The sequence below is a fragment of the Podarcis liolepis genome (genome assembly GCF_965112155.1).
Source record: "Podarcis liolepis genome assembly, chromosome: 17".
Taxonomy (NCBI): Eukaryota; Metazoa; Chordata; class Lepidosauria; order Squamata; family Lacertidae; genus Podarcis; species Podarcis liolepis.
In genome coordinates this window covers 43,272,026-43,294,452 of record NC_139571.1, presented here as the reverse complement: position 1 = coordinate 43,294,452, position 22,427 = coordinate 43,272,026, and the positions used below count along the sequence as shown (strand labels likewise).

General features: G+C 41.7%; 2 protein-coding genes across 9 annotated transcripts in view; one reads left to right on the top strand and one right to left on the bottom strand.

Annotated features, from left to right (window-relative positions):
* STXBP5L (syntaxin binding protein 5L) overlaps window positions 1-5,893 on the top strand; it is a 76,874-nt gene extending 70,981 nt beyond the window's left edge. For 4 of the 5 annotated variants that reach the window (XM_083481682.1, XM_083481680.1, XM_083481679.1 and 1 more), the window contains one exon: window positions 850-1,496. In XM_083481682.1, coding sequence (XP_083337808.1) covers window positions 850-891 — 42 coding nt within the window. In that variant the 3' untranslated portion in view covers window positions 892-1,496. Of the gene's footprint in view, window positions 1-849; window positions 1,497-5,351 lie in introns of those variants that run through there. The other variant, XR_014520547.1, reaches the window with a different exon arrangement.
* Window positions 3,339-22,427, bottom strand: part of POLQ (DNA polymerase theta) — a 40,037-nt gene continuing 20,948 nt past the window's right edge. Inside the window, exons 16-30 of one of the 4 annotated variants that reach the window (XR_014520543.1) lie at window positions 18,822-21,712; window positions 17,622-17,768; window positions 16,795-16,988; window positions 16,259-16,499; window positions 15,185-15,378; window positions 14,141-14,278; window positions 12,886-13,067; window positions 11,591-11,720; window positions 10,162-10,271; window positions 9,668-9,852; window positions 9,264-9,375; window positions 8,162-8,286; window positions 7,374-7,527; window positions 5,409-5,524; window positions 3,339-4,336 (exon numbers count right to left, since the gene is read on the bottom strand). Coding sequence is in view for 2 of the 4 variants with exons in the window: in XM_083481614.1 (XP_083337740.1) it covers window positions 4,223-4,336; window positions 5,409-5,524; window positions 7,374-7,527; window positions 8,162-8,286; window positions 9,264-9,375; window positions 9,668-9,852; window positions 10,162-10,271; window positions 11,591-11,720; window positions 12,893-13,067; window positions 14,141-14,278; window positions 15,185-15,378; window positions 16,259-16,499; window positions 16,795-16,988; window positions 17,622-17,768; window positions 18,822-21,712 (5,026 nt within the window). In the remaining 2 variants the exon portion in view is untranslated. The remainder of the gene's footprint in view (window positions 4,337-5,408; window positions 5,525-7,373; window positions 7,528-8,161; window positions 8,287-9,263; window positions 9,376-9,667; window positions 9,853-10,161; window positions 10,272-11,590; window positions 11,721-12,885; window positions 13,068-14,140; window positions 14,279-15,184; window positions 15,379-16,258; window positions 16,500-16,794; window positions 16,989-17,621; window positions 17,769-18,821; window positions 21,713-22,427) is intronic. The other 3 variants (XR_014520544.1, XM_083481614.1, XM_083481615.1) reach the window with 3 other exon arrangements.

Genomic DNA, 22,427 nt, shown 5'->3' with positions numbered 1-22,427 from the left:
AAAGGCTGGCTCCTCTCCCAGGCTGGTTGGGGCCTGTTTGCCGGTGACCTACCCTGGCTGGCAGACCAGGGAGATCTTGATAGGCAACACCTCCCTGATGAAAGGTGCACACCCCCTGCCCCTCTGCATAGCAGCAGGAGAAAGAAAATCTATTTCATCTCTACTTTATTTCTGACTGTACAACTGTACCATAAACATGTCTGCTCACTCAGTCTCCTCCGAGCAGCTGCATCAGACTTCCTTCACACAAGCAATAGGAAGGTCTCATATTACACTGAGAACAAATCCCTGAGAAATCCCTGGAACATCCTGTCCCATGGTTAGACCCATCATGTGATGTAAACATTGAACTGCTTGTTTGTAGCTGCGTAGTACTCATATCCCAACAGTGTAAAGGACCCCTGACCATTAGGTCCAGTTGCGGCCGACTCTGGGGTTGCAGCGCTCATCTCGCTTTATTGGCCGAGGGAGCCGGCGTACAGCTTCTGGGTCATGTGGCCAGCAGGACTAAGCCACTTTCTGGTGAACCAGAGCAGCGCACGGAAATGCCGTTTACCTTCCCGCCAGAGTGGTACCTATTTATCTACTTGCACTTTGAGGTGCTTTTGAACTGCTAGGTTGGTGGGAGCAGGGGCCGAGCAACGGGAGCTCACCCCGTCGCGGGGATTTGAACCTCCGACCTTCTGATTGGGAAGTCCTAGGCTCAGTGGTTTAACCCACAGCGCCACCCGTGTCCCCAGAAGAGGTGTCCTCTGCTACAAAATATTGGGAATCAATGTTGAACTGTGACTTCTTCATTTGTGTCTCTCGAATAATATTGCTTTTAATATTGCTTTTCCACTCCTGTAGGTAATGTTGAAATACAAGGACAAAAAATGGTACCAGTTTTGACTTTTAACCATGAAGAAGCAAGACTTCTGTGAACTGAGAACAGGAGTCAAAGGACCTTGAGGCCTTATTCTAAAAATCCAGTCAGTGGGCAGAAGCAGCTCCTTGGAATCCCTTTCACACTAGAGGATCACGCGAGAACTTTTTCAGAGACCTAGACGTGGTGGGTCTTTGTAATCAAGTCTACACTGAGTCTCTTCCTCCCAACTCCCACTGGAACAATCATCTTTAACAGGTAATGATTTCACTGGAATTAGGTTTGAACTGTGGGGAGGACTGTCGATAGTTGAAAATGTCCTGTACAAAATAGATTGTTAATGCATTTAAACTTAAAACTTTGCATGACTAATTGACTTCTCATACAACAAAAGGCGCAAAAGCAAAGCATGCTGTGGTTGAAGAAAAGGGATTTCCTTCTAAGTTCCACAAAAGAAATAAGCAGCAACACTTTCTTTTTAAAGCAAAGAAGTCAGTACATCTCAAGCATGTTGCTCTCCACAGACAATGCCCTGCATTCCTCTCATTTGACATTCCTTTTCTGTAGACAATCTTAGTTTGAAAACACTTGTGCATTTCATTAGTAGAAAAATAAAGTAAGATTAAACTTCCGTGGCCAAATTATGGTGCTTTATTTATGCAGCAGTCAACGTTAGTCAAAGCCCAAGAGGACATCAGGTAGCTGTGACAAAAAGGAGAACCTTTGCTGGCAATTGGAAATCGCAGCAGGATTGTAGAAATACGAGCTGCTTTCCTTTTCACTGCTAGTGTTGGGAAATCGAGCAATGAAGCAGATTAGGCCAAGAAATCAACCCCCCTCATTGCTGTGATCTGTAACCAGAAGGTGCCTTGGAGGGAGTCTGAGGTGAGGATTCAGGACCAGGTTCCAGCATTTCAGGGGGTTGGACTAGATGACCCTCAGGCTCCCAACTCTGATTCTATGGGCAGTGCTCCTGCAATGTCTCAGCAATGTTCTAGAGCAGCTGGGCGATCATTGACTGGCATCCCGGTCAGGGTCTGTTTTCTGCTGAGGGCCTTTGGGATATTGGGGTATCCAGCTGTGGGGATCTCTCCTCAGGGCGCTTGTTTGCCCGCAAAGAGTCTGGACCAGCCATCAGAGTCCAGTTTGGGGGTGAAAGTCCAAAACCACGGGTGTTTGTCCATTCTGCTGGCTATGAAACCTCTTTAGTCTGTCAATCAACCGCCAAGTTTCTATCGGAGGCGGTTTTAGGGTAGTGCAGCTGGTTTGGTACTGGGCTCTGAGAGCGAGAGAGGGAGAGAATTTTAGTGTCAAACAAGATGCCACTAAAATTTGGAAACCCAAAGTCTGCCACTTGGGGCTTTTAAAGTTGCATAAATTGTATATGATGCACACATGCAAACAAAGTGGAACCTTATCTTTTTTAGTTAATCATGAGCTTTCTAATAATAATAATAAAATTTTCGTTGTACCCTGTCCTCCCCAGCCGGAGCCAGGCTCAGGGTGGCTAACATCATAAAACTAACACAGTATACAAAGAACATAAAAACAGGCAATCAATTAAAAGACATCTTAAAATTAGTTCAGAGCAAATTAAAATCTGGACAGATGGCAGTCCATGGGTAAAATCTGGACAGATGGCAGTCCATGGGCAAAATTGAGAGTGGTTAATATTCTCCAGGGCCAACTGTTACCACTGGTCTTGATATAAAGGACCTGTGAGCGGGCTAGGAGGCCTCTTTAATGCTTGTTCTTATACAGTGGCGCCTCGGGTTAAGTACTTAATTCGTTCCAGAGGTCCATTCTTAACCTGAAGCACCACTTTAGCTAATGGGGCCTCGATTTCTGTTCTCATCCTGAAGCACTATTTCTGGGTTAACCGAGTCGGTAACCTGAAGTGTATGTAACCCGAGGTACCACTGTATAGAAAGAAAAGAATCAGACTCAACCCCAACCAAAGGCCTGGCGGAGCAGCTCCGTCTTGCAGGGCCCTAGTCTCTTGTGAGAGAGCGTTCCACCAAGTCGGGGCCAGTGCTGAAAAGGCCCTGGCCCTAGTTGAGACCAATCTAGCCTCCTTGAGGCTCAGGACCTCCAAACTGTTATTTGTGGACCTTAAGGTCCTCCATGGGACATACCAGGAGAGGTGGACCCGTAGGTACAAGGATCCTGGGCCGTTTAGGGCTTTAAAAGTTAAAGCCAGCACCTTAAACCTGATCCTGTACTCCACCGGGAGCAAGTACAGGTGGTGTAGCACCGGGTGAATGTGCTCCCGCAGCGAGGATCCCGTGAGCAGCACACATAAGAAATTATTGATAAAACACATCTAAAACTCACATGCACACATAAAATTATAAGTACCGCAAATACAAAAACCAGTGTAACATTCCGCAGGCATCTAACGATATATCAGGTGGCCTACCTGTCAAAGCACAGTGCTGTTCTTTTTTTCAAGTAACGCTCCAGCGAAGGAAAGTGCTATAAAAAATCTGTTTATTATTTACACAGCAATGAAATAATATCATACAAACGATTCATTGGTTAAAATGCTGGCAGAAAACCCACAACAGGAGCCAGAATTGCAGGATACGGCGACCTGCTTTAGAGACAGGAGAATCAGAGAAAATTCATTTTCTCAGAGCAAACGAAGGAAGTGAGTGGACAGACCTGGTGAATATTCACTACAGTAACATCATAGTCCCTTAAATCAAGAGACACCCTCTTTGCTCTGGCAACGGGCTATTTCCCAAATTTACTGCTTTTGAACTGTGCACACTTTGGAAAGGCTGCTAATGCCTTATACTGTCTTATTCTGTGCATATGGTGTAAAATGCAGTGAGTCATATGCATGTATGAATTCCCAGGAGAATGTCATCCTTTTTTTAAAAGATGCAAGTATCACGGAAATCTGAGCAATAGCTACCCTAAATTGTACATTCAGTCGTGCACATTGTGAAATGTTTGAACTAACACAAGCAGCCGGGGAACCAAACTTTCCAGAGGATCCCAGCTGGAAAAGCTCAGAATGCTTCTCCCAAGTCAGTTAAGAAAGAGAAAAATTGTAGGTCTTCAAATAAATAAATATATTACTAGGAATTCATTTAAATACTTTGCTTTCAGCATTTCATTGTGATTTCTAGTTATGCGACATGTCATTTAGAGCTGCCTTCCCCAACCCGTCGCCCTCTAGCTGTATTGGACTACGGAGAGCACCAGGTTGGGGAAGTGTGATTTAAAGATTCTTAGGAGAATTCAAAATTGTCATTGAAAGAAATGGATCCCGTTGTCCAGACTCGTCAGAGACGTCTTGCATTTCGCTGCAGCATCAGGCAGCGCAGTACAAACTTCTATATGACCTGTTCACAACTCCAGCTCTTGCAGGTCTCCCCAGCTGGGCCCAACTTTGACTTTTACCGACAGTTTCACCGAGAGTTTGACGGCGTGTTCCATTTCATGTTTAACAATCTGGGCCACCTAAAGGACAAGGCACTTAGAAGAATCAGTGGGACAGTAAGGCAGAAAGGGCTGCAGTTTATTTAGTCCAGTTGATCAGACGTGTTGAATTTCCAACTGGTATCATAGCTGGAAACGCCTCTAAAAGCGGGTCAGAATTATGCTGAAATTCAGAGAAGCTGAATGCAAATTTCTGGGAGCCAAAACTCCCCCAGGAAAAGCTCACAACACGCCCTCAAGTTTGTGTCTCCCTTTCAACAAATGCAGCTTCGTACACCCACAGAAAGCAGTTAAGAAGGTATAGGTAAATTGCATGTTACGGCAGAGTAAAAAGCCAATACACAAATCATTTGTTGCAAACACAACAAAGTGAGAAGAGGCGATGCACATATCAACACAGGGAGATAGTGCAGATTTGGTTCAGCAACAACTCTGAATGGCCCCCATATCTCCATCGTACTTCTATAGTTTACTGAAGCCAACACTGGTGAACAAACAGGGTGGATTTGATTTAAATCACTTTTTTACAGAAAGACATTCTTGCTGTTACAATCTTCATATTTACAACCAGAAGAAGGTTTCATTTTTGGAATAATTAATTTTCAGAGTAATTATATCAAAAATTACTGATTTGGTTATACTATTAGAAATACATAGACAGGTCATTATGAAATTATTGTGAGGTTTAATAAGTTAACTGTTTATGTTAGGACAACTTTTCTGCTGTACTTTACTAGAAGGAGACAATCATTTCCTTAATAACAAATTATTTAACTAAAACAATAACATTATAGCATATGTCTCCATGTTTGTTAATTGATGCGGTTAAACAATTAACTGAGTTTTAGCACACATGAAAAGCTTAAAACAAATCCTTATTTCCTGATGGATAGCCTTTGGACTATAATGTAATTTAAATAGAAAGATTTTTCCTCCAAAATGTTTTATTTTAAAAATCTGATTTAAATGGGAAAAATATATTTTGATTTTTCAAAACATCATTGATTTTTATCCACCCTGTGAACAAACACGCCAGCCCCATTCTATGAGAGGGATGCACTCCCCAGTTTTCAGTAAAACCAGTTCCTCCTACCTGAATCAGGCTGTCTTCTGCAACCTCATAGAGAAGCTCGTCATGCAGCTGGAGAATGAAGAAACCTCCAGGTACGGAATGTATCATCTTCTTCTTCTCCATCCTCTCTGGTTTTCCTAGGCAAAATGAAACCTAAACAATGACTTCAGTAATGCTTATGGGAAGAGCTATACAAATTCACAAGTACCTAAAGACATTCTTTGTATTTGTTCTGTATTGCTAGGTAATTGTTATGGCCTGTAAACAACTAAAAACTTGGGCAAGAGTAACGCTTGTTGATGTACTAAAAACGAAGGTAAAAATGGATTGTTTTGAGAGAGAGAGATAAAATATAAGATGCAGTGGAAATAGCTTGATATCAGAAACCACGGAGGGGGGAGGGAAGTCTAAGGATTCGGGGAATCCTAAATGTTGATGGTTATGACTAATGTCTGAATTCAAATGTATAGTGTAAAACTGAATAAAAAAGAATTTGAAGACAAATATGTAATTGTGATGGCTTTGCTTCTTTATTGCTCTAGCATTTCTATTTCTTTAGTATTTCTGTTCCTGAATTGGATAATATCTCATTCCTCTTCTAGGTTTTTAAATAATATTTAGTTTTATATAAGAATGTTTCTAAAAATTAAGAAAAACGGAAAGTATATTATTCATAACTTGTTATATTTTGTATCAAATATCTTTGCATCTGGGAAAATCATGTGTTTGTAATGCCAGTGTTCAATTCATTCTGTTTAATTCTGCCTCCACCTTTCAGTCTTAAAATAGCTTGTAAATTTGGCCATAACTGTGTATTGTACATTTTTTGTTCCCATTCCCAGTGGGATTTGAGTCTTTTTTCCAACGACTAGCATAAACCCAGTCAGATGGGTGGGGAAAATAAATATATTCTTAGACTGCAACAATCATATAGAATATTAGTTCTTCTTATTGTACAGGCACCTGCATTAATTAACAAGAATAAAGCAGCATCAAGATTTAATTGTAGTTTCATTATTTTCTGTATTTTGAAACCAAAAGTCCTTTGCTTTGTTACACAGCCACTATATGGATAAAGCTGCTACATTTCCAACATTTATCATATATATCATGAAGCTTTTCAGGGGTCATTTGGTTATCATTTTACTGCAGTTTTTAAGTATATTTGAACATGATGAAAAAGTATTACCTATTCTCAAAATATTCACTCTTGCAGGCGTCAAACGTTATTGCAGCCCCTAAATAAATGACTGGTCTGCAAAATGTATTTCTTTGTTTTTTTCCACAATGCTAGATTAAAAAAAAAGGTAAAATTCTACTTGTTTTACCTATGGCACTTTCTAGCGTTAGAAAGCCATTTCCAAAGTTTAGGCTGTCCCTTGCATAGAATCATAAATGAAATAAATCATGAATGAGTGCCCTTGCTGCTGTAATTTAAGAAAAATAAATTTTTCTTGGCTAATGCCATCGCCTCTAATACAACAAGCCATGTGAGCATTAGAGTCTTTTATCTGATGAAGAAGTAATAATAATAATAATAATAATTTTTATTTATACCCCGCCCTCCCCAGCCAAGGCCGGGCTCAGGGTGGCTAACAAGCAATAATAAAAACAAGTTGAATGAATACAACTTAAAAACAAGATTGAAATATTCAAACATTAAAATATTAAAATGCAGCCTCATCACAGGATGAGAAAGGAAAAAGAAAAAAGTAGGGTCTAACCCACGAGTTCCTCATACCTCAATTTCTTCAAAGTCCTCAAAACCTTGCTCAAGGGATCAGGAAAATGTAAATGAGCACTGGGAAATCATGGTGACTTGGGAATTTGAAATAATTTTACGGGCATACATGCAGCCCAAATCCAGCTGTTTCATACGAAGAGGAGGCTCGCGGAAGAGAACACTGACTATTTATCCCCCACCCAGTAACATTTTTAGATGGGAAGCATTTGCTACCAAATACAAAGCCAGAGGAGAAAACATACCCGTTTGTCTTTTTTGGAACGAGCTCTCCAAGTGTCCATAAGATTTTACTGCTGAAGGGAAAGATTCCAGCTGAGCCTGAATATTCACGGTGGCTGTTTTGACAATATCCGCTGCAGAGCCCTGGACAACAGTATTCACAGCTTGCCTCTCTGCCTAAAGTTACAAAATGACTTAGAAGAAGAAGCAGCCAACTTCCCCTCCCCGACAACAACAAATCTTTTCAGTGCAGAGTTTCTGAAGTGGACAGCCTGAACCCCTAAAAGAAGGAATAGAAGGGACAGAAGTTTTGAGGAAATTGCAGCTGTCTAGTCTTCCTTCCACACCTCAAGCCTGAGTGAGTGGGACAAGCAGGGAGAGAACAGATGGGAAGGAAAGCCTTGCAGAAAGCAAGAATCCCAAAAGTAACCTTCAGCTTTGCACAGTCCCTCCAATCCCTGCTCAGTTGCAACGCACAACTAGTTAAAAACAGAGCAGTGGATTCTGAAGTTTTAGAAGGAAATGTTAGGAGCAGCTACGGAAAACTGCTATATTCTTCTGGTATTGCTTGCAGTTTCGGTAAGACAGTTGAGGGCACCTTGGTCCCTGAAAGCTCCTCCAGCCAAAAGGAGGTCCAACAGGCACAAGAAGTGTGCAAACTAAATTTAAGCTGGCTCATCTTAGATTGAATGGGCACAGTAATATATTACCAAAGTCAATATCACTGGGGAGAGAGTAAAACTCAGCTAGCTCAATGGATCTCCCAGCTCAGCTAGATTTTAGCAGCTGAAAAAAACACTTCTTTGCATACCTGAGCCTTTCTGTAAGGATTTGAGTCCTTAATTGCTGGCAGGTATCTACGCCGCCCCATGATTGTCTGCACAAACCCATCTCTGCTGCACTTCCTGACTGTTTCTCTCAGGAATTTCTGAATACCTATTTTAAAAAAGAAACAGTGTTGTGCAACTTCCAGTTCAATCCAAAATATTCAACAGCGGCTGCTCTAGTTAATTCTGTGTATATGCTGACATTTCATACGGAGACTTCCATGCTTGGGTGTCAATATGTATCCCATCAGCTTAAGAAAGGAAAAGAAGATACAAGGAAACTCTTCCCAATTTATTATGTTGCTATATTTTACATTTCAGCTGCAAGATTGTGGAAACGTGCAAATCAACAGTGGATGTATAGCCTTCTTTGCTGTTTTGTTTATTACATTTCTATCCCATCTTCCTTCCATCATGAAGTTTAAGGCAGCAAACATGCAGTAAGGTAAAGGTAAAGGAGCCCTGGACGATTAAGTCCAGTCAAAGGTGACTATGGGGTTGCGGCGCTAATCTCGCTTTCAGGCCGAGGGAGCCGGCGTTTGTCCGCAGAAAGCTTTCCAGGTCATGTGGCCAGCATGACTAAACCACTTCTGGCGCAACGGACCACCGTGACAGAAGCTAGAGCGCACAGAAACGCCGTTTACCTTCCTGCCGGAGCAGTACCTATTTATCAACTTGCACTGGTGTGCTTTCGAGCTGCTAGGTTGGCAGGTGCTGGGACCAAGCAACGGGAGCTCACTCCATCAAGGGGATTCAATGACCCCGAAACTTTGCTCAGTCACACGCCAGTGTTTTATTTTCTTCTGCTATCCAATTCTGCAGCCTACAGACCACTGCAAGTTAAAACATGGTACATTCATAGCGTTTCATTTTGCATAATACACAGAACTCCAAGTTGCCACAACTCTTAAGGGTTTATGTAAGGTAAGTTCTTGGCTCAGTATCTTGAACTCCCTTTTAAACCAACACCAAAAAGGTTACAAAAAACATAGGCAAAGAGATTTACACAACTCACTATATGCTGGATATTTTTAATCAGTTAATTATGCCAAAAAGCCCAGACAATCAGATGCTAGCAATCTTTACCTGAGTATCTTGATTTGAAGGAGTCAATGTAGCAGGAGGCATCTTTTTCCTCAACACCCATCTGCTCCCCTAAAGATTTCGCTCCTATTCCATATATTATTCCATAACAAATCTAGAAAAATAATGCAATTTTAATTTTAATTCTAGAGTATACTCTACAACCAAGGGGACTAAAGTGCGAGAAAAACTGTTTGATTACTTATAAATGAGGTTTGTTTATTAGAATAAAGCACAATCTGCACAAAGCAACAAAGGACACAAATTTAAAACATTCAATATGCCAGAGTTTGCTCATTTGCTATTTAGTTGAATCCATCCCTCAGCCTGTACAACTTATTTCAAAACCCACTATCATTCAATTATATGAAAATGTTCCAAGAATTCTAAATGTTTCCGTAAGTTACCTGCTTGGCTTGTTGCCTTAAATCATCCCCAACTGCTTCAGAGTCAATCATCTTCCACTCGGCAGCAATGCTTTTGAACACATCAGAACCTTCATTTAAGACCTGGAGAAGCCGCTGATCACAGCACAAATGAGCCAGGATCCTCAGCTCAAGCTGGGAATAATCAGCTGCCAAGATCAACCCTCCTGCAGCCAATAAAACAGAATAATTCCTAAAGCGGACGTTTATTTCAGGTAGTAAAACAGGTTCCTTCTTTGAAACTATTGTTCATAATAAACTATAATTTCCTTCAAACAATGATGGGGAGTTACGCATAAGAAGAGGCAGCAGTACATGCTGCTGCCAAGTTTTCTCAGGCTTGTTCATGTAACATCAAACCTTGGTTGCCATTGGGTCTGAATAGGCTCATTGTGTCAGCACAATATAATTGCTCAATTCTGTATATCCCTCTTCTACTTTTTAGCTCTATAATGAGGCATTTCTCAAGGTGTTACCTGGAAATGGCACAAAGGCATGCCTCATGCTAACAGAAAATGGTACTTTCCCCCCACTGGGTTCAGCAAGACTCCTTTGTCCATGTGGTAGCACAGAATGCTTTCTCCATCTGTAAAATAAAATTAAATAACTGGCATCTAATTGACTTCTGTAAGACACACAGTGTTAAACCAAACAGCAGGGTTAAATCTAATATCTGTAGCAGGTAAATACAAAATAACTTCATATTTATGGCTGACTGTTACTCTGGTTTGCATGCAATAGGCTAGTCAAGCAGTAATTTCTAGAGGGTGGGTTTTGTTGCTTGATAGGTCTGGCTTGCAAGGTTGGACATTTAGAGCCAAGCAAATAATTATTTAAAAATGCATCTATTCAGATACTTCAAAGTTTTTTCTCATCTTCATTTTTATACAACACTCCACACACACAAACTTCTTTTCATTCCCAATAGGGTTCCAATAAGATGTTACAGTACTTATGTACTTATTGTGATGTGCCATCTCTGGCCTTGGCAGTAGGCACATGAATTTCATGTACATCCTGCAGTTTCCGGATGTGAGGTTTTGGTGACACTTTGCAAGGTGTACATATCACAGCGATTCTAAGCGGGAAAATATCTACCTTGATGGCCTTCATTTTAGAGAGTACTTGTACAAACCTCACTCCAGTTGGCTTTTCCTGAACTCCTGTATATTTATCTAAAGATCAGGTTTTTGAATAATTAGATGCTGTAGCCATACAACCTTATTTGCGTGCCCCTTCCACGAGAGTTCTGGAGGGCGGCAACATGAGAACAGGTCTTTTCTGAGGAATGCTCTCTCCAGGGAGGCTCCCCTGGCGCCTTCATTACGTGTCTTTTGGCGCCAGGCGAAAATGCTCCTCTATATCCTGGCCACTGGCCGATTTGACAAATCAACAGATTTTTAAATGTATGGGGTTGTTTTTGTTATTTATTTTGTGTTTTCATTTTGTATTTTTATGCTGTAAAGCACCCAGTGATCATCGGATGAAGGGCAGTATACAAATTTAGTAAAATAATATGCTATGGGAAAGAACAAAACAATGCACCAAAAATGGTCATTTTTTGTTTACAAATGCAAGTGTGGCAATGTGCAAATGCAGGCAATTAAGCAAACTTCACAACCACATCAGTTTACAGATTATTCCTTATGTTTCCTGCCAGCAGGTACTGTATTAACTATAGAACCAAGACATGTTCAAAGGCGACAAGATGCAGCCACCTTGCTAATGTCAAGCCAGTGTGATTAATGCTCTGATGGAAGACGTTCTGGGAACTCAATGCAAGCCACCTTCAGTTTCATGGTGGAAAAAAGGCACCCTAACTTTGATACATTCTGGTCTTTTAAAGAATGTATCAGAAAAAATATGACAGCTGATATAAAAAAAAAATAGATAAGAAAACTTTACCTGCTTCTGAGTAAACTGAACCCATTGTGTTCCTTCTGGGAAGGTGGGCTCTCTTCAACCATGGTTGGCATTTCAATTTCAAAGTCTTTTGGCACATTCTGTATATTTGGTTCCCTGAAGCTTATACGGCCTAAAAGCAAACGTGGTGCAAAGGTGAAAAGGCAGGCAGTATGTGGCAGTACAGCAGACGTCTGAAGGAATACTGAAGCTAAAACTAAAGCACTAAATGCTGAACTGAAAAAGCAGAAGCCAAAGCAGACTTGACCAACAAGCTTCCATTTTTGCAAAACAAAGTACTCTTTAAATGATGATGCTCAATTAGTACATTTCAAAATTCTAGTGTTTATATGGAATACATATGATGCAAATTTAAAAAGAGTTCAGTGAAGAAGCTCACTCCATGAGTTACAAAGAGGCAAAGCCAACTGGCAAGTTAAGCAGCCAGGTGACTGGAGGATAAGTAACACCCATTTCTATAATTTTTTTAAGCATCAGATTTGACCAACAAAGGCACAGCAATGGCACTGTGTTCAAGGAGCTAAATCCTATATAGTTCAGGGGCTACATCCTTGGTAAGCCTGTAGAAACCGAGCTTTCAATTTTACCCAAGACAGCAAGCTTCAGGGGCCACAGTAAACAAGGAAATTTTGGAGAAAGGGTAAAAAGAAAACTGCACTAATATACAGTTCCACACAAAACAGATCTAGCTAGTAGGTTGGTCAGCTCAGAAAAAGAGGCTTAGTTAAGCAGCAGAGTGAATTCAGCTGTCGGGCAAGGAGGCCTCAAAGTAGCAGGTGGGCATTTCAGTAATTAAAAAAAAATGTAACCACAGGACAATGGTGGGGAACCTCCAGTCTGCAGACCCAAATAGGTCCACCAGCCCTCTGAATCTGGCCCACAAGGCCATCTGAATAAACCATACATGCCTGTTAGCCGCCTGGCATCAGGCACAGAGGTATCTGATCTCCAGTATTAACATGAAGCACCACAGCACAAAGATGGGTAAGAAACCTCTGCATGCTTCTGGGATTTGGCAGGTGGGCAGTCCTTCCAAGCTGCCAAAATAGCCTGTGGAGGCTGGGCCAGCTCTGGATGTGGTCCCGCAGCTTGAACCAGTTCCACATTCCTGCTCTAGGGACACTCAATCAATGAGTGATCTTTCCCGCAAAAAGTGCCATCAGACAAAAACAGCAAAGCTTCCATGATTCCTTTGGACCATGCGCTAGCTTTCCTGGTTCTTTTTCAGTCATACGTTGATAAACCACCAAGGAGATACCTTCCGATGTAAAAAGCACCTGCTACCTGTAGCACTGTGAGTCTGAGAAACAGGATAGATCCGTTCCATGCCCAGCACGGGGTTTAAACGCTTCTCCCTCTGCAGTGGAAACACCACTTTGGTCATGGCATTGGTGATCTTCCTCCATTCCAAAATCAGGCCTGGCAATGGGTGCAAGGCCCTCAGCTTCTCCAGAACATCCTATGGAAATTAACCGTGGCACAAGTCAGTTAGCTATCTTTCCCATTGATTCTTTGTAACAATGGGAGCACTGAAAAATATTCTGGGCTCTATGAGGGTACAGCCAGGCTAGCATGGCACCGGGAGTCCTGTGCCAAGGACCTCCTTTCTTTTCTGCTTTGACTCTGCCGTAGACGGGACAGAAGGTGACAAAGCAGAGCCCTTGTGACGCTTAGAGAAAAGAGACCTCCTAGCACATAGGGAGTGGGTTGGGAGATGGTGGGAAAGGTCAACCAGCCCCTCTCTCTTATTGTTTACTGCCTTTTCTCTTCTTGGACCTTTCCCCCTTAAGGCTCACAGAAAGCCCTAAGCAAACTTGTCTTCTCATCCCAAGGCAGGAAGCCAAAAATGCTTTTCCTGGCTGAACAATTGCCTTACTGCAATGTTGAATGGCATTTGCTGCCTCAATAATGCGTCATAGACATTGGCTTAGTCAACATTTTTTAAAGGATCAAGCAGACTGGGGTTGGGCTAGGTGGCCTTTGCGGTCCCTTCCAACTCTGCAATTCTAGGATTCTATGAAGACCAGCTAGGCATGGTTGCTACGGTGAGCTGCAGTTAGTACAGCTCACGGGCAAAAACATCTGAGGCCTTTAAGTAATGCATGGAATTGATAATACTGAGTCAGGTAACACAACGGTAAAGGAGGCAACTTGATTTTTGTGTGGACATCACTTATGCAAAACTAGCAATTGTGAAACATACAGTGGTACCTTGGGTTACATACGCTTCAGGTTACAGACTCCGCTAACCCAGAAATAGTACCTCGGGTTAAGAACTTTGCTTCAGGATGGGAACAGAAATCGTGCAACGGCGGCACAATGGCAGCAGGAGGCCCCATTAGCTAAAGTGGTGCTTCAGGTTAAGAACAGTTTCAGGTTAAGAACAGACCTCCAGAACAAATTAAGTTCTTAGCCCGAGGTACCACTGTAATTCCACCAGTGGGTTTTTATGGGTTTTGAATGACTAGCTTCCCACAATGACACATAGGCTAGAAAGGATGCTTCTCCAGGGGTTGCACACAAACAATATACCTTGGTTGTACTGAATTGCTTGCCTAATTTGGCAATTTTTCCATTTGCTATTTTCCTTCCAGTGTAACCTAATGTTTTCTTGCCCCTTTGCACTTTTGATTCTCCATTGAATGGCAACTTCTGCTCCAAAAACAGCACCTGAAAGAGGTAATAAATTCAGTCAGTGGAATCTTGCCATTTTCTTGGGGCTCAGACAACTTCTCCTTCCCATGCCCACTTCTTAAGCTACAATTAACTGAGATTGTAGCTAATCCATTAGCAGACAACCTCTGCGAGGCCACAAACTCCCATTTTACCAATACTGGATTTTTTTAAAAAAAACTTGTAACCAAACACCTTTAGGCACCAGGCAAAAACGTTCCTTTTTAACCAGGCCTTTGGTTTATTTGATTGACAACCTATGCCCTTTTAACATGTGGGGTTTTGAGGGGGTATTGGGTTGTTGTTTTTATTTTGATTATGTATTTTGTGGTTTTATAAGGCAGTATATAAATTCAATTAATAATAATAGTGAGGTAATTAAGGAGAAGTTAGTTAAGTAAGAATGAGCACTTAAACATAATCTTCATTTTCTGCAGAAAATATTAAGAACACTTTAACTAAAATGACGCAAATAATGGCAGCTGCTGATTTAATTTTTTATTGGAAGTTTAGAATCTGTGTTTCTCTCTAGCCTCTCTCTGGACTCAGATGAAGAAATCCTACTAGTGCAAGGGGCTTTCCCTCCACCCTTTTCCCTCAGCACACCCCCCCCCTTAATTGGCAAAGGGAGATCAGGAGAATCCCTGGAACAGGACAACGAGGCTGGGGCGGGGAGAGATGGAACATCATTCCAGGAATACTTGCACTGATGCAATTATTGCCTTAGCAAAACATTGAATTCCACCCACGATGTGTTGAGAACAACCTCTCAGCACTCTGGCCAACTGAAGGACGGCAACTTTATCCCACTCAAAATTTCACTGGATTTGTTTTTCAGTTTTCTCTCACTGATCACAATAAGGACAGGGCTCACTCTCTTGAAAGGGGCCATGTGTTCAGTACCTCAGCAATGTCATCAGGACAGGTCAAGGAGAAACTGTGACCTGCCAGCTGATATATCCGATTCTCAATCTCGTTGAGTTTCGCTTCCATGACATGTTTCTGCGTCTCACACTCAACTGTGCTAAATCCGATACCGTTGAGCTCCAGCAAGGCCAGGCAATATTGATTTGGCATCTCCACTTTACGAAAAGTATCTGTGGTACACAGTGACAAATGAGGCAAAAGACAACATTCGTTCAGTGTCACAAAACACACAATGACGGAAGAGAATTACTTGAATTAATAATAATAAAAGATGGTGCTTCACCAATTACCCCTCCACTCCACCCCACTAACATTCTCAGTAGCTCTTAATAACATGTTGCACAAGGAGTATCTGCAGAGTGCAGAGTGAATAAGAGTTTGTGGGTCAAGGAATTGAAAGCAAGACAGCTAGTGTTGGAGGCCTATCACGCCTGAGAAGGTTTCATACTGGCAACAAACAAAATGTCAGCAGAGCATGAGATTCTTAATCTCAGGGTCATGGGTTCGAGCGCCACCCTGGGAAAATATTCCGGCATTGAAGGGGGTTGGACTAGATGGCCCTTGTGATCCCTTCCAACTCTACAATTCTAAGTCTATGAAAATGTACCTATTGAATCATAATCATTCATTGTTTGTATTGCCAAAGTCACACTCCTTGTGCCCAAGGTTCAGGGCATCACAATTACAAAAAAGGACTGTGTTGCAAAAAGAAAAATGGGGGGGGGGGGAGAGAGAGTTCATTGTCACATGTGAAAATCTGTTTCTCATTAGTAAAGAGTACTGATATTCTGTCACTTTCCAAACATGTTTAATCATAGCAAGATACAAACAATTTCACACTACAGCGTATAAGGTTTTTAGATTTTCTAATGTGCGTCTGAAATTCAGCTGGAGACTAGCGTACTTTAAACTTAATTCATAGGGTGGTATTTAACTAAGTGAATTGACATTAATGAACATGGCTAAGTTAGGTGCATTAATATTAATAGCTCTACTCTGAGTAAAACTTAGTTAAATACCACCCATGGGGTAAGTTCTTCGCCTTCTCACCTTGCAAGTTATCTTTATGCAACAGAGTATTGAGATGCTCCATAATATGAAAGACAAGAACAGACTCCACAGCTGCTCTGTATCGTCCAGAATGATCTGCGCTGGCGCTGAGCCCCAGACTCTGACACCCCTGGCCTGCTCCAAGTTTGTCCAGCAAGAACAATTCCTGAGGAAGGAAATTGGTGACCATGTTGTGAAGGGAGCGTTCTTTAGACTCAGGATCCAACAGCCAGCACGCCACCTAGAATGAGGGAAATGCAAAGCACACTTAACTCAAAATGCGTTCTCCGTCCCCCACAAGAATGCAACAAGATTTGGGTATATGTATGTGCGTCCCTCCCCAAAGATAGGAATTTATAAGTTCTATTTCTGGCAATTGCTGGGGGATTTAAACATTGATTTTAAACATCACTCTCACTTTACAGATAGAGGTAGGCTGTCTGAATTATGCATTGCTTTGTAACGATTTGTTGGGTCTCTGGACCATAATAAAGATTGAGTGATTGAGGAGATAGAAAAAGGGTTAGCTATAAAACCTTTGGGTCCTCATAGCATCCTGCCAGAGAGATGCCACAGGCCTTCAGGAGGATCTTGTAGTGCTGAATGAAATCATACACAGCAAGCGAAAACGCTCTCTTGGAATCCTGCAGGTGTAATTGAAGATGCTGCAACCTCTCTGCTGCGGCCAAGTTCTGATCCAGAGGAGGCGGTTCCAAACTGGCACTGATTTCTAAAACAACAGAGAAACCATCTTATTTAAGTATTATGACAAGGACCCATGGGAGGAAAGAGGGGGGAAGAGTGTATGCCTATACATACATTGTTTTTCCTTGTACAGGGCAGTATAAAAATCACCCTTGCCTCTTGGCTCTCTTACTCGCAGTCTCCAGCTCCCATTATACCTTCCATTCGCATTAAGAGCACAGCACCACCATCCTCATTCATAGGCTTCAAAGCTCAGGCCTTATTCTTCCATCTTTCCCCAGTTCTCTACCATTCCCACCTGTGCCGTTCGGTCTTTTCTCAGAAGCATCTTACTTCTTCCCATGGACCTGAACTCCCAGCCCTCAGCTTCCCCACTTGCACCTTACACAAGGCTGCGTCCCAAACTCAGTTCCATCTTTTCCTGCTGTAATCCTATGTGAGATTTTTTACCCCGAAGCAATCCAAGCTCTGCCGTCCCTCGGAAAAGCTGCACCTTTCGTCAGTATTCTGTGATTGTTCTCTGTCCAGATAAACCATAACTGCCACTCTTATGGATAAAACAATACTTTATAATTTCATTAACATGGATTTGGGAAGGCAGCAAGATGCTACGCATAGGCTTCTCTAAAGTGCTTTCCTTTAGAAAACACTTCCTTACCAGTCTGTTCTTGAGATTTCTCTTGCAATGAAATGTAATAAGCATCCTTTCCACCCCAACACACAGCTAATCCAACTACCAGCAGGTCTTCACAGGCTGTAACAGGAAATCCATCACCTTCATATTGAATCTCCTGGTGCACGTTCCCTATGAACACACAAAGATTAAAATCTGTTAGACCCCCTGAAGTTCCTGCAAATTGTGCGCAAAGCATACTTTCCATTCCTGCTTTTTAAATTATCTTTATGATAGCGGTAGGGGAACCTTTGGCCTGCAGACCTGATTAGGGTCCCAAGGTAGTTTGCAGGGCAGTTTCTCCCAAACCCACCTGCCCCAAACCTGACATCATCTGTGATATCATGTGAGGGCTTGTGGAAACAAGGCTGACTACTGGGAGTCTTGAAGTGTGTTCCAAATGTTGCACTGTCAAGGAAGACTTGTAGTAGTTATTGATCATCTGATAGGCACTGACTTCAAGCTCCCCACTAGCCATTCCCAGCAGAAAAGTGGAGCTTGAAGTCAGTGCGACAGTCATGGTTCTTTGGGCCACATGTTAAATGACAGGTATATATATAGTTGTACCTTGGAAGTAGAATGGAATCTGTTCTGGAAGTCTATTGAACTTCCAAAACATTCGGAAACCAAAGCACAGCCAAAGCACAGAAAGCTTCAGAAGCCCCGTCAGATGTTCAGCTTCCAAAAATAGTTTGCAAACTGGAACCGTCATATCCAGGTTTGCGGCATTCGGGAGTCAAAACTTTCAAGAACTAAGCTGTTCAAAAACCAAGGTACGACTGTATACTGTATTGTATGATTTGATTTCAATGTAACAAACTCAGTGCTTTCTATAACCTATAAATCCATGAACCATGATAGCCGAACCCTTTTCACTAAATGGCATAAGAAACTGTGGAGAGGAAACATTATATGCAATTTCTCATTAACCAGTGAAGAATCCGTATTTGTCGTCTTTGGTATCTCCAAGTGACTTTTTGCTACTAAAACTAGGCATATGCCTTCTTCCTAGTTGGAACCACTGAATATACATTAGAATATAAACTCTGTTTCCTTCCCAGATTCAGATCAATCTGTAGATTATCTTTCAGATATAGGGCCACTTGCCACTTTACTAAATCCAGAATAAAATGTCTAAAATATACATTTCTAAAATAATGGAAGGAGCACAGGGGGCAAACTCACCTTGCTTGAACTTGGCACCAATAGCTGATCTGTGGGAAAGGGGGCCTTTTGCTCTTTCACAAGCCACCGAGATAGCAAATCTCTTTTTCGTGCTCCATTCTTTAATGAAGGTTTGGAAAAGAGCCTTATCATTCGCTACATCAATTATAGCAAAATTTTCAGCACTGCAGGATGGTAGATCTTGAGATAACTGCAGTGAAAAACCTTCAATTATAATAGAGTCATCCTCAGATGGAAACTCAGCATGTCTGCCATTTTCTGGTTTTGCTTGTGGGTGTGAATCAAGTGCAGCGTTCTGCAGGAGCTGAAGACCAGGAGCTTTGTCTGTGGGGTTCATATTTCTGGCTTCAGCATGTGCCACAAAGCGTTGTTCCTGTGAAGGAAGCTCCATGAACTCTGCTGGAGAAAGAGGTTCCTTGTTCCCATCTGTCCAAGAAATGGAACTACCTTTTCTGTTGATTAGTAAAGAGCCACAGGTCTTACTCTGATCATCCATGCTCTTAAAATCTTTGCGAAATTTGCACTGACCACAGGATAGGGCAGAATCCTGATTTTTCTCAGTTAGCACTACTCTCAAATTGCTTCTTGTATCAATTTCAGGTTTATTTCCAGTGGGGCTTGGCCATTCATCTAAGACTTCTTTCATTCCTGGACTTAAATCAAATAAAAAATCACACTTTCCCACTTGGTTAGCATTTGCATCTTTTCCAGTAATCTCAGGTCTGACATCATCATCTGCCTCTCTCACATTTTTCAGCTTGTTGAGAACGTTTTTGTGAAAACAAGGCACGGACTCACCATCTCCCACTTCTGCTATGTGGAAAGAATCAGCATCTGAGAACATTAGAGAGTCATCCTCATGATACTCTGTCAGTCGCTGCTGGTTTATAGTGGTATTTGATACACCGTTGCCTGGCCCCACATTCTGTACACCTGGAAGATCAGCTTCTAAAGTGGATTTGAAAGGAGCAGGGATAATTTGCTGCAGTGGAAGTTCTCCCATGGCAACAGCTTCACCAATGTGAACATCCTGAGGGTCATTAATGTGGTTAAAGTCTTCATCAAACAACAAACTGTCACTGCTGTTCAAATTTATTTCAGGCAAAGGACAGCCCTTGGCATTTGCATCGACAGCAGGTGGGCACTGATTAGCAGCAAAGGAAGCCTTTGAAAGAACAACAGTTTCCTGCTCTTCTGCCAGATTTGGAGTCCGATAGTCTCGTAAGAAGCTTTCTAACTGGGAGTCCATAACAGAAAAACTGTTTCTTTCAAGGCAAAATGGTATTTCTGGGTATTTCATAGGCTTTTTGTGAGCGCCTTTTGCTTTACAATGCAATAAAGCTGTGTTTCCTGCTACATCGGGTTTTTTAACAGGTAACGGTTCTGCTTTTCTGCACGCTAGCTTATCCAATATATATGCAGCATTAGTTTCTGAAGTACTAGCACACTTTATTTTCAGTGCTGAATCTGCTACTAAGTCTTTTTGTTTATCAGCTACTGTAGCTGCCACCTCCTGTTGCAATATCCTCTCAGTTTGCGTATCTAACTGGAAGCTTTCTTCAAATTCTTTGAAGACAAAATACAGATCAGGAGAACAGCTTTTGATGCATTCAGAAGGCTTCAGAACATTATCAGGGTGATTATGCACTTCACCCCTAACTGTACTTGCATTTTCCAGGGTGGGGTTGAATCTTCCAGGCTCATTTTTGTCTGCTTTTCGAGAACTCTCTGCTGTTTGCCGATTTCCTGTTGTGGTGATAGCGCCACTTGCTGCTTCATTAAAAACATTTCTACCTCTGTCCAATTTATCTTCAGTAATTATGCTTCTAGCACCGTTTTTACTGAGCTCCAATTTGCTGCAATTTCTTATCAGATTCAATTTCTTATCAGATATCACCAGATCGTCCATAACATCTTGCATTTCCATTTTATCTTTAACAGGAGCTGCATCTCCCTCTACTGAATTCAAAGCGGGTGTTTTAATGTGATTATTCAGTGTTAACTCATATTTGGATTCACTAGCATGTATAGGTTCTATAAGCAATTTGTGCACAGTTTTCCCACTATCTTGGTATATTTCATTTGCCTGTAGGGATATTTTGTCAATTCCTTCCTGGTAGCCTAATGATCCTTTGGTTACAGTTTGGTGATGTTTCTGGTTTGACTCACAGCTGTCGCTGGAGGACGGAAAATGATTGTTGAAACTTGATTCTTGACTCCAAGGCCTACTCCATTTTGCAACTGTGCTCTGTTCCCTACTTTGATTTAAATTAATTCCAGCCTTTTTCTTAAATCTAGCTGCAACATGATGTTTTTTTGAAGTAGCTTTCAAGCCTGGCTTTGTCCTCCGTTCAGTACTTATCATGGAATCCAACTTTTGCTTCACAGAGGTATCTCTCATACTTTCCCCATCTTTTCTCAGATTTAGCCGTTTGCTTGCACTACAGCATACGTCATCATGTCTTGTCTCTCCCTTAGTTCCATCTACCAGAGTCTCTTCAAGTCTGCCATTTACTAAACTAGCATCTAACGACCTCTTGTTTTTTTGTCTAACCCATTTTGCATTATCAGGTTGAGAACCGATACTTTTGTCTGATGAAATTATACTTTGGCTATTTCTTGATATCTGTTTCCCACACAGTCTATGTTTTTCCTCTTCCTCAACTTGTCCTGTTATGGAAAATGTGGAAGAGGAATCTGATAAGAGAGAGGCATTGGGGTTCCACTGCACTCCCAAAGCAGCCAAGTCCTCCTTTAAGAGAGTTTTAGCCTCCTGCACAACAAGATTAGCTGCTTCAATCTCAGTCAAACCCTTCAGTCCAGACATCCATATAAGGGGTGTAATTTGGTGCTCCTCAACAGCCTGTTCATCTTCATCCACTGCCCTACGACTGAAGCAGAAGAAACAAGACAATATTACCTGGAAATCATGCTTCAGACTTTAAAAATTTGTAAAGAATTCCTACCATAGCACTCTTACTGTCATAGAATCATAGAATTGTAGAGTCGGAAGGGACCTCAAGGGTTTTCTAGTCCAACCCCCTAAAATGCAGGAATCTCAGCTCAAGCAGCCATGAATGTTTTGAATGTTTTATGTAGTTTTATGTAGTTTTTATGTAGTTTTGTGGTAGTTTTATGTAGTTTTATGTAGTTTTTCAATTTCATTGTTCCGCAAGGGACAATGACAATAAAGATATCGTAATCGTAATGACAGATGACCATCCAGCCTCTGTTTAACATGTCACCTCACATGCACCCATAACAAAAAGTCAAATTTTATATTAGTCTGCACGCCGATAAGGAAGTGAACAAAGGGGTTGGGAAGCAGTGGTGACAACTTAGCTTGCATCAGAGGTTATGTGCATTCAGAGATCAGTCGCTGGACACTTGAGTTCTAGAAAAAAGCTAAGGAAGAAGAAAAGGGGTGCAAAACCAAAGAAAAGAAAGGATGGGGAGGAATACAGTTTTCCCTTCAGGATTTCTCTAAGATGCTGCTCCCCTTAGAAGGTGCAGAAGAGCATGAGGGAGGAGGAAGAAGATAGCAGAAATCTTCTACTGAGAAGAGGTCAGTTTTAAAGAACTGCACATCCTAAGGTGATATATATC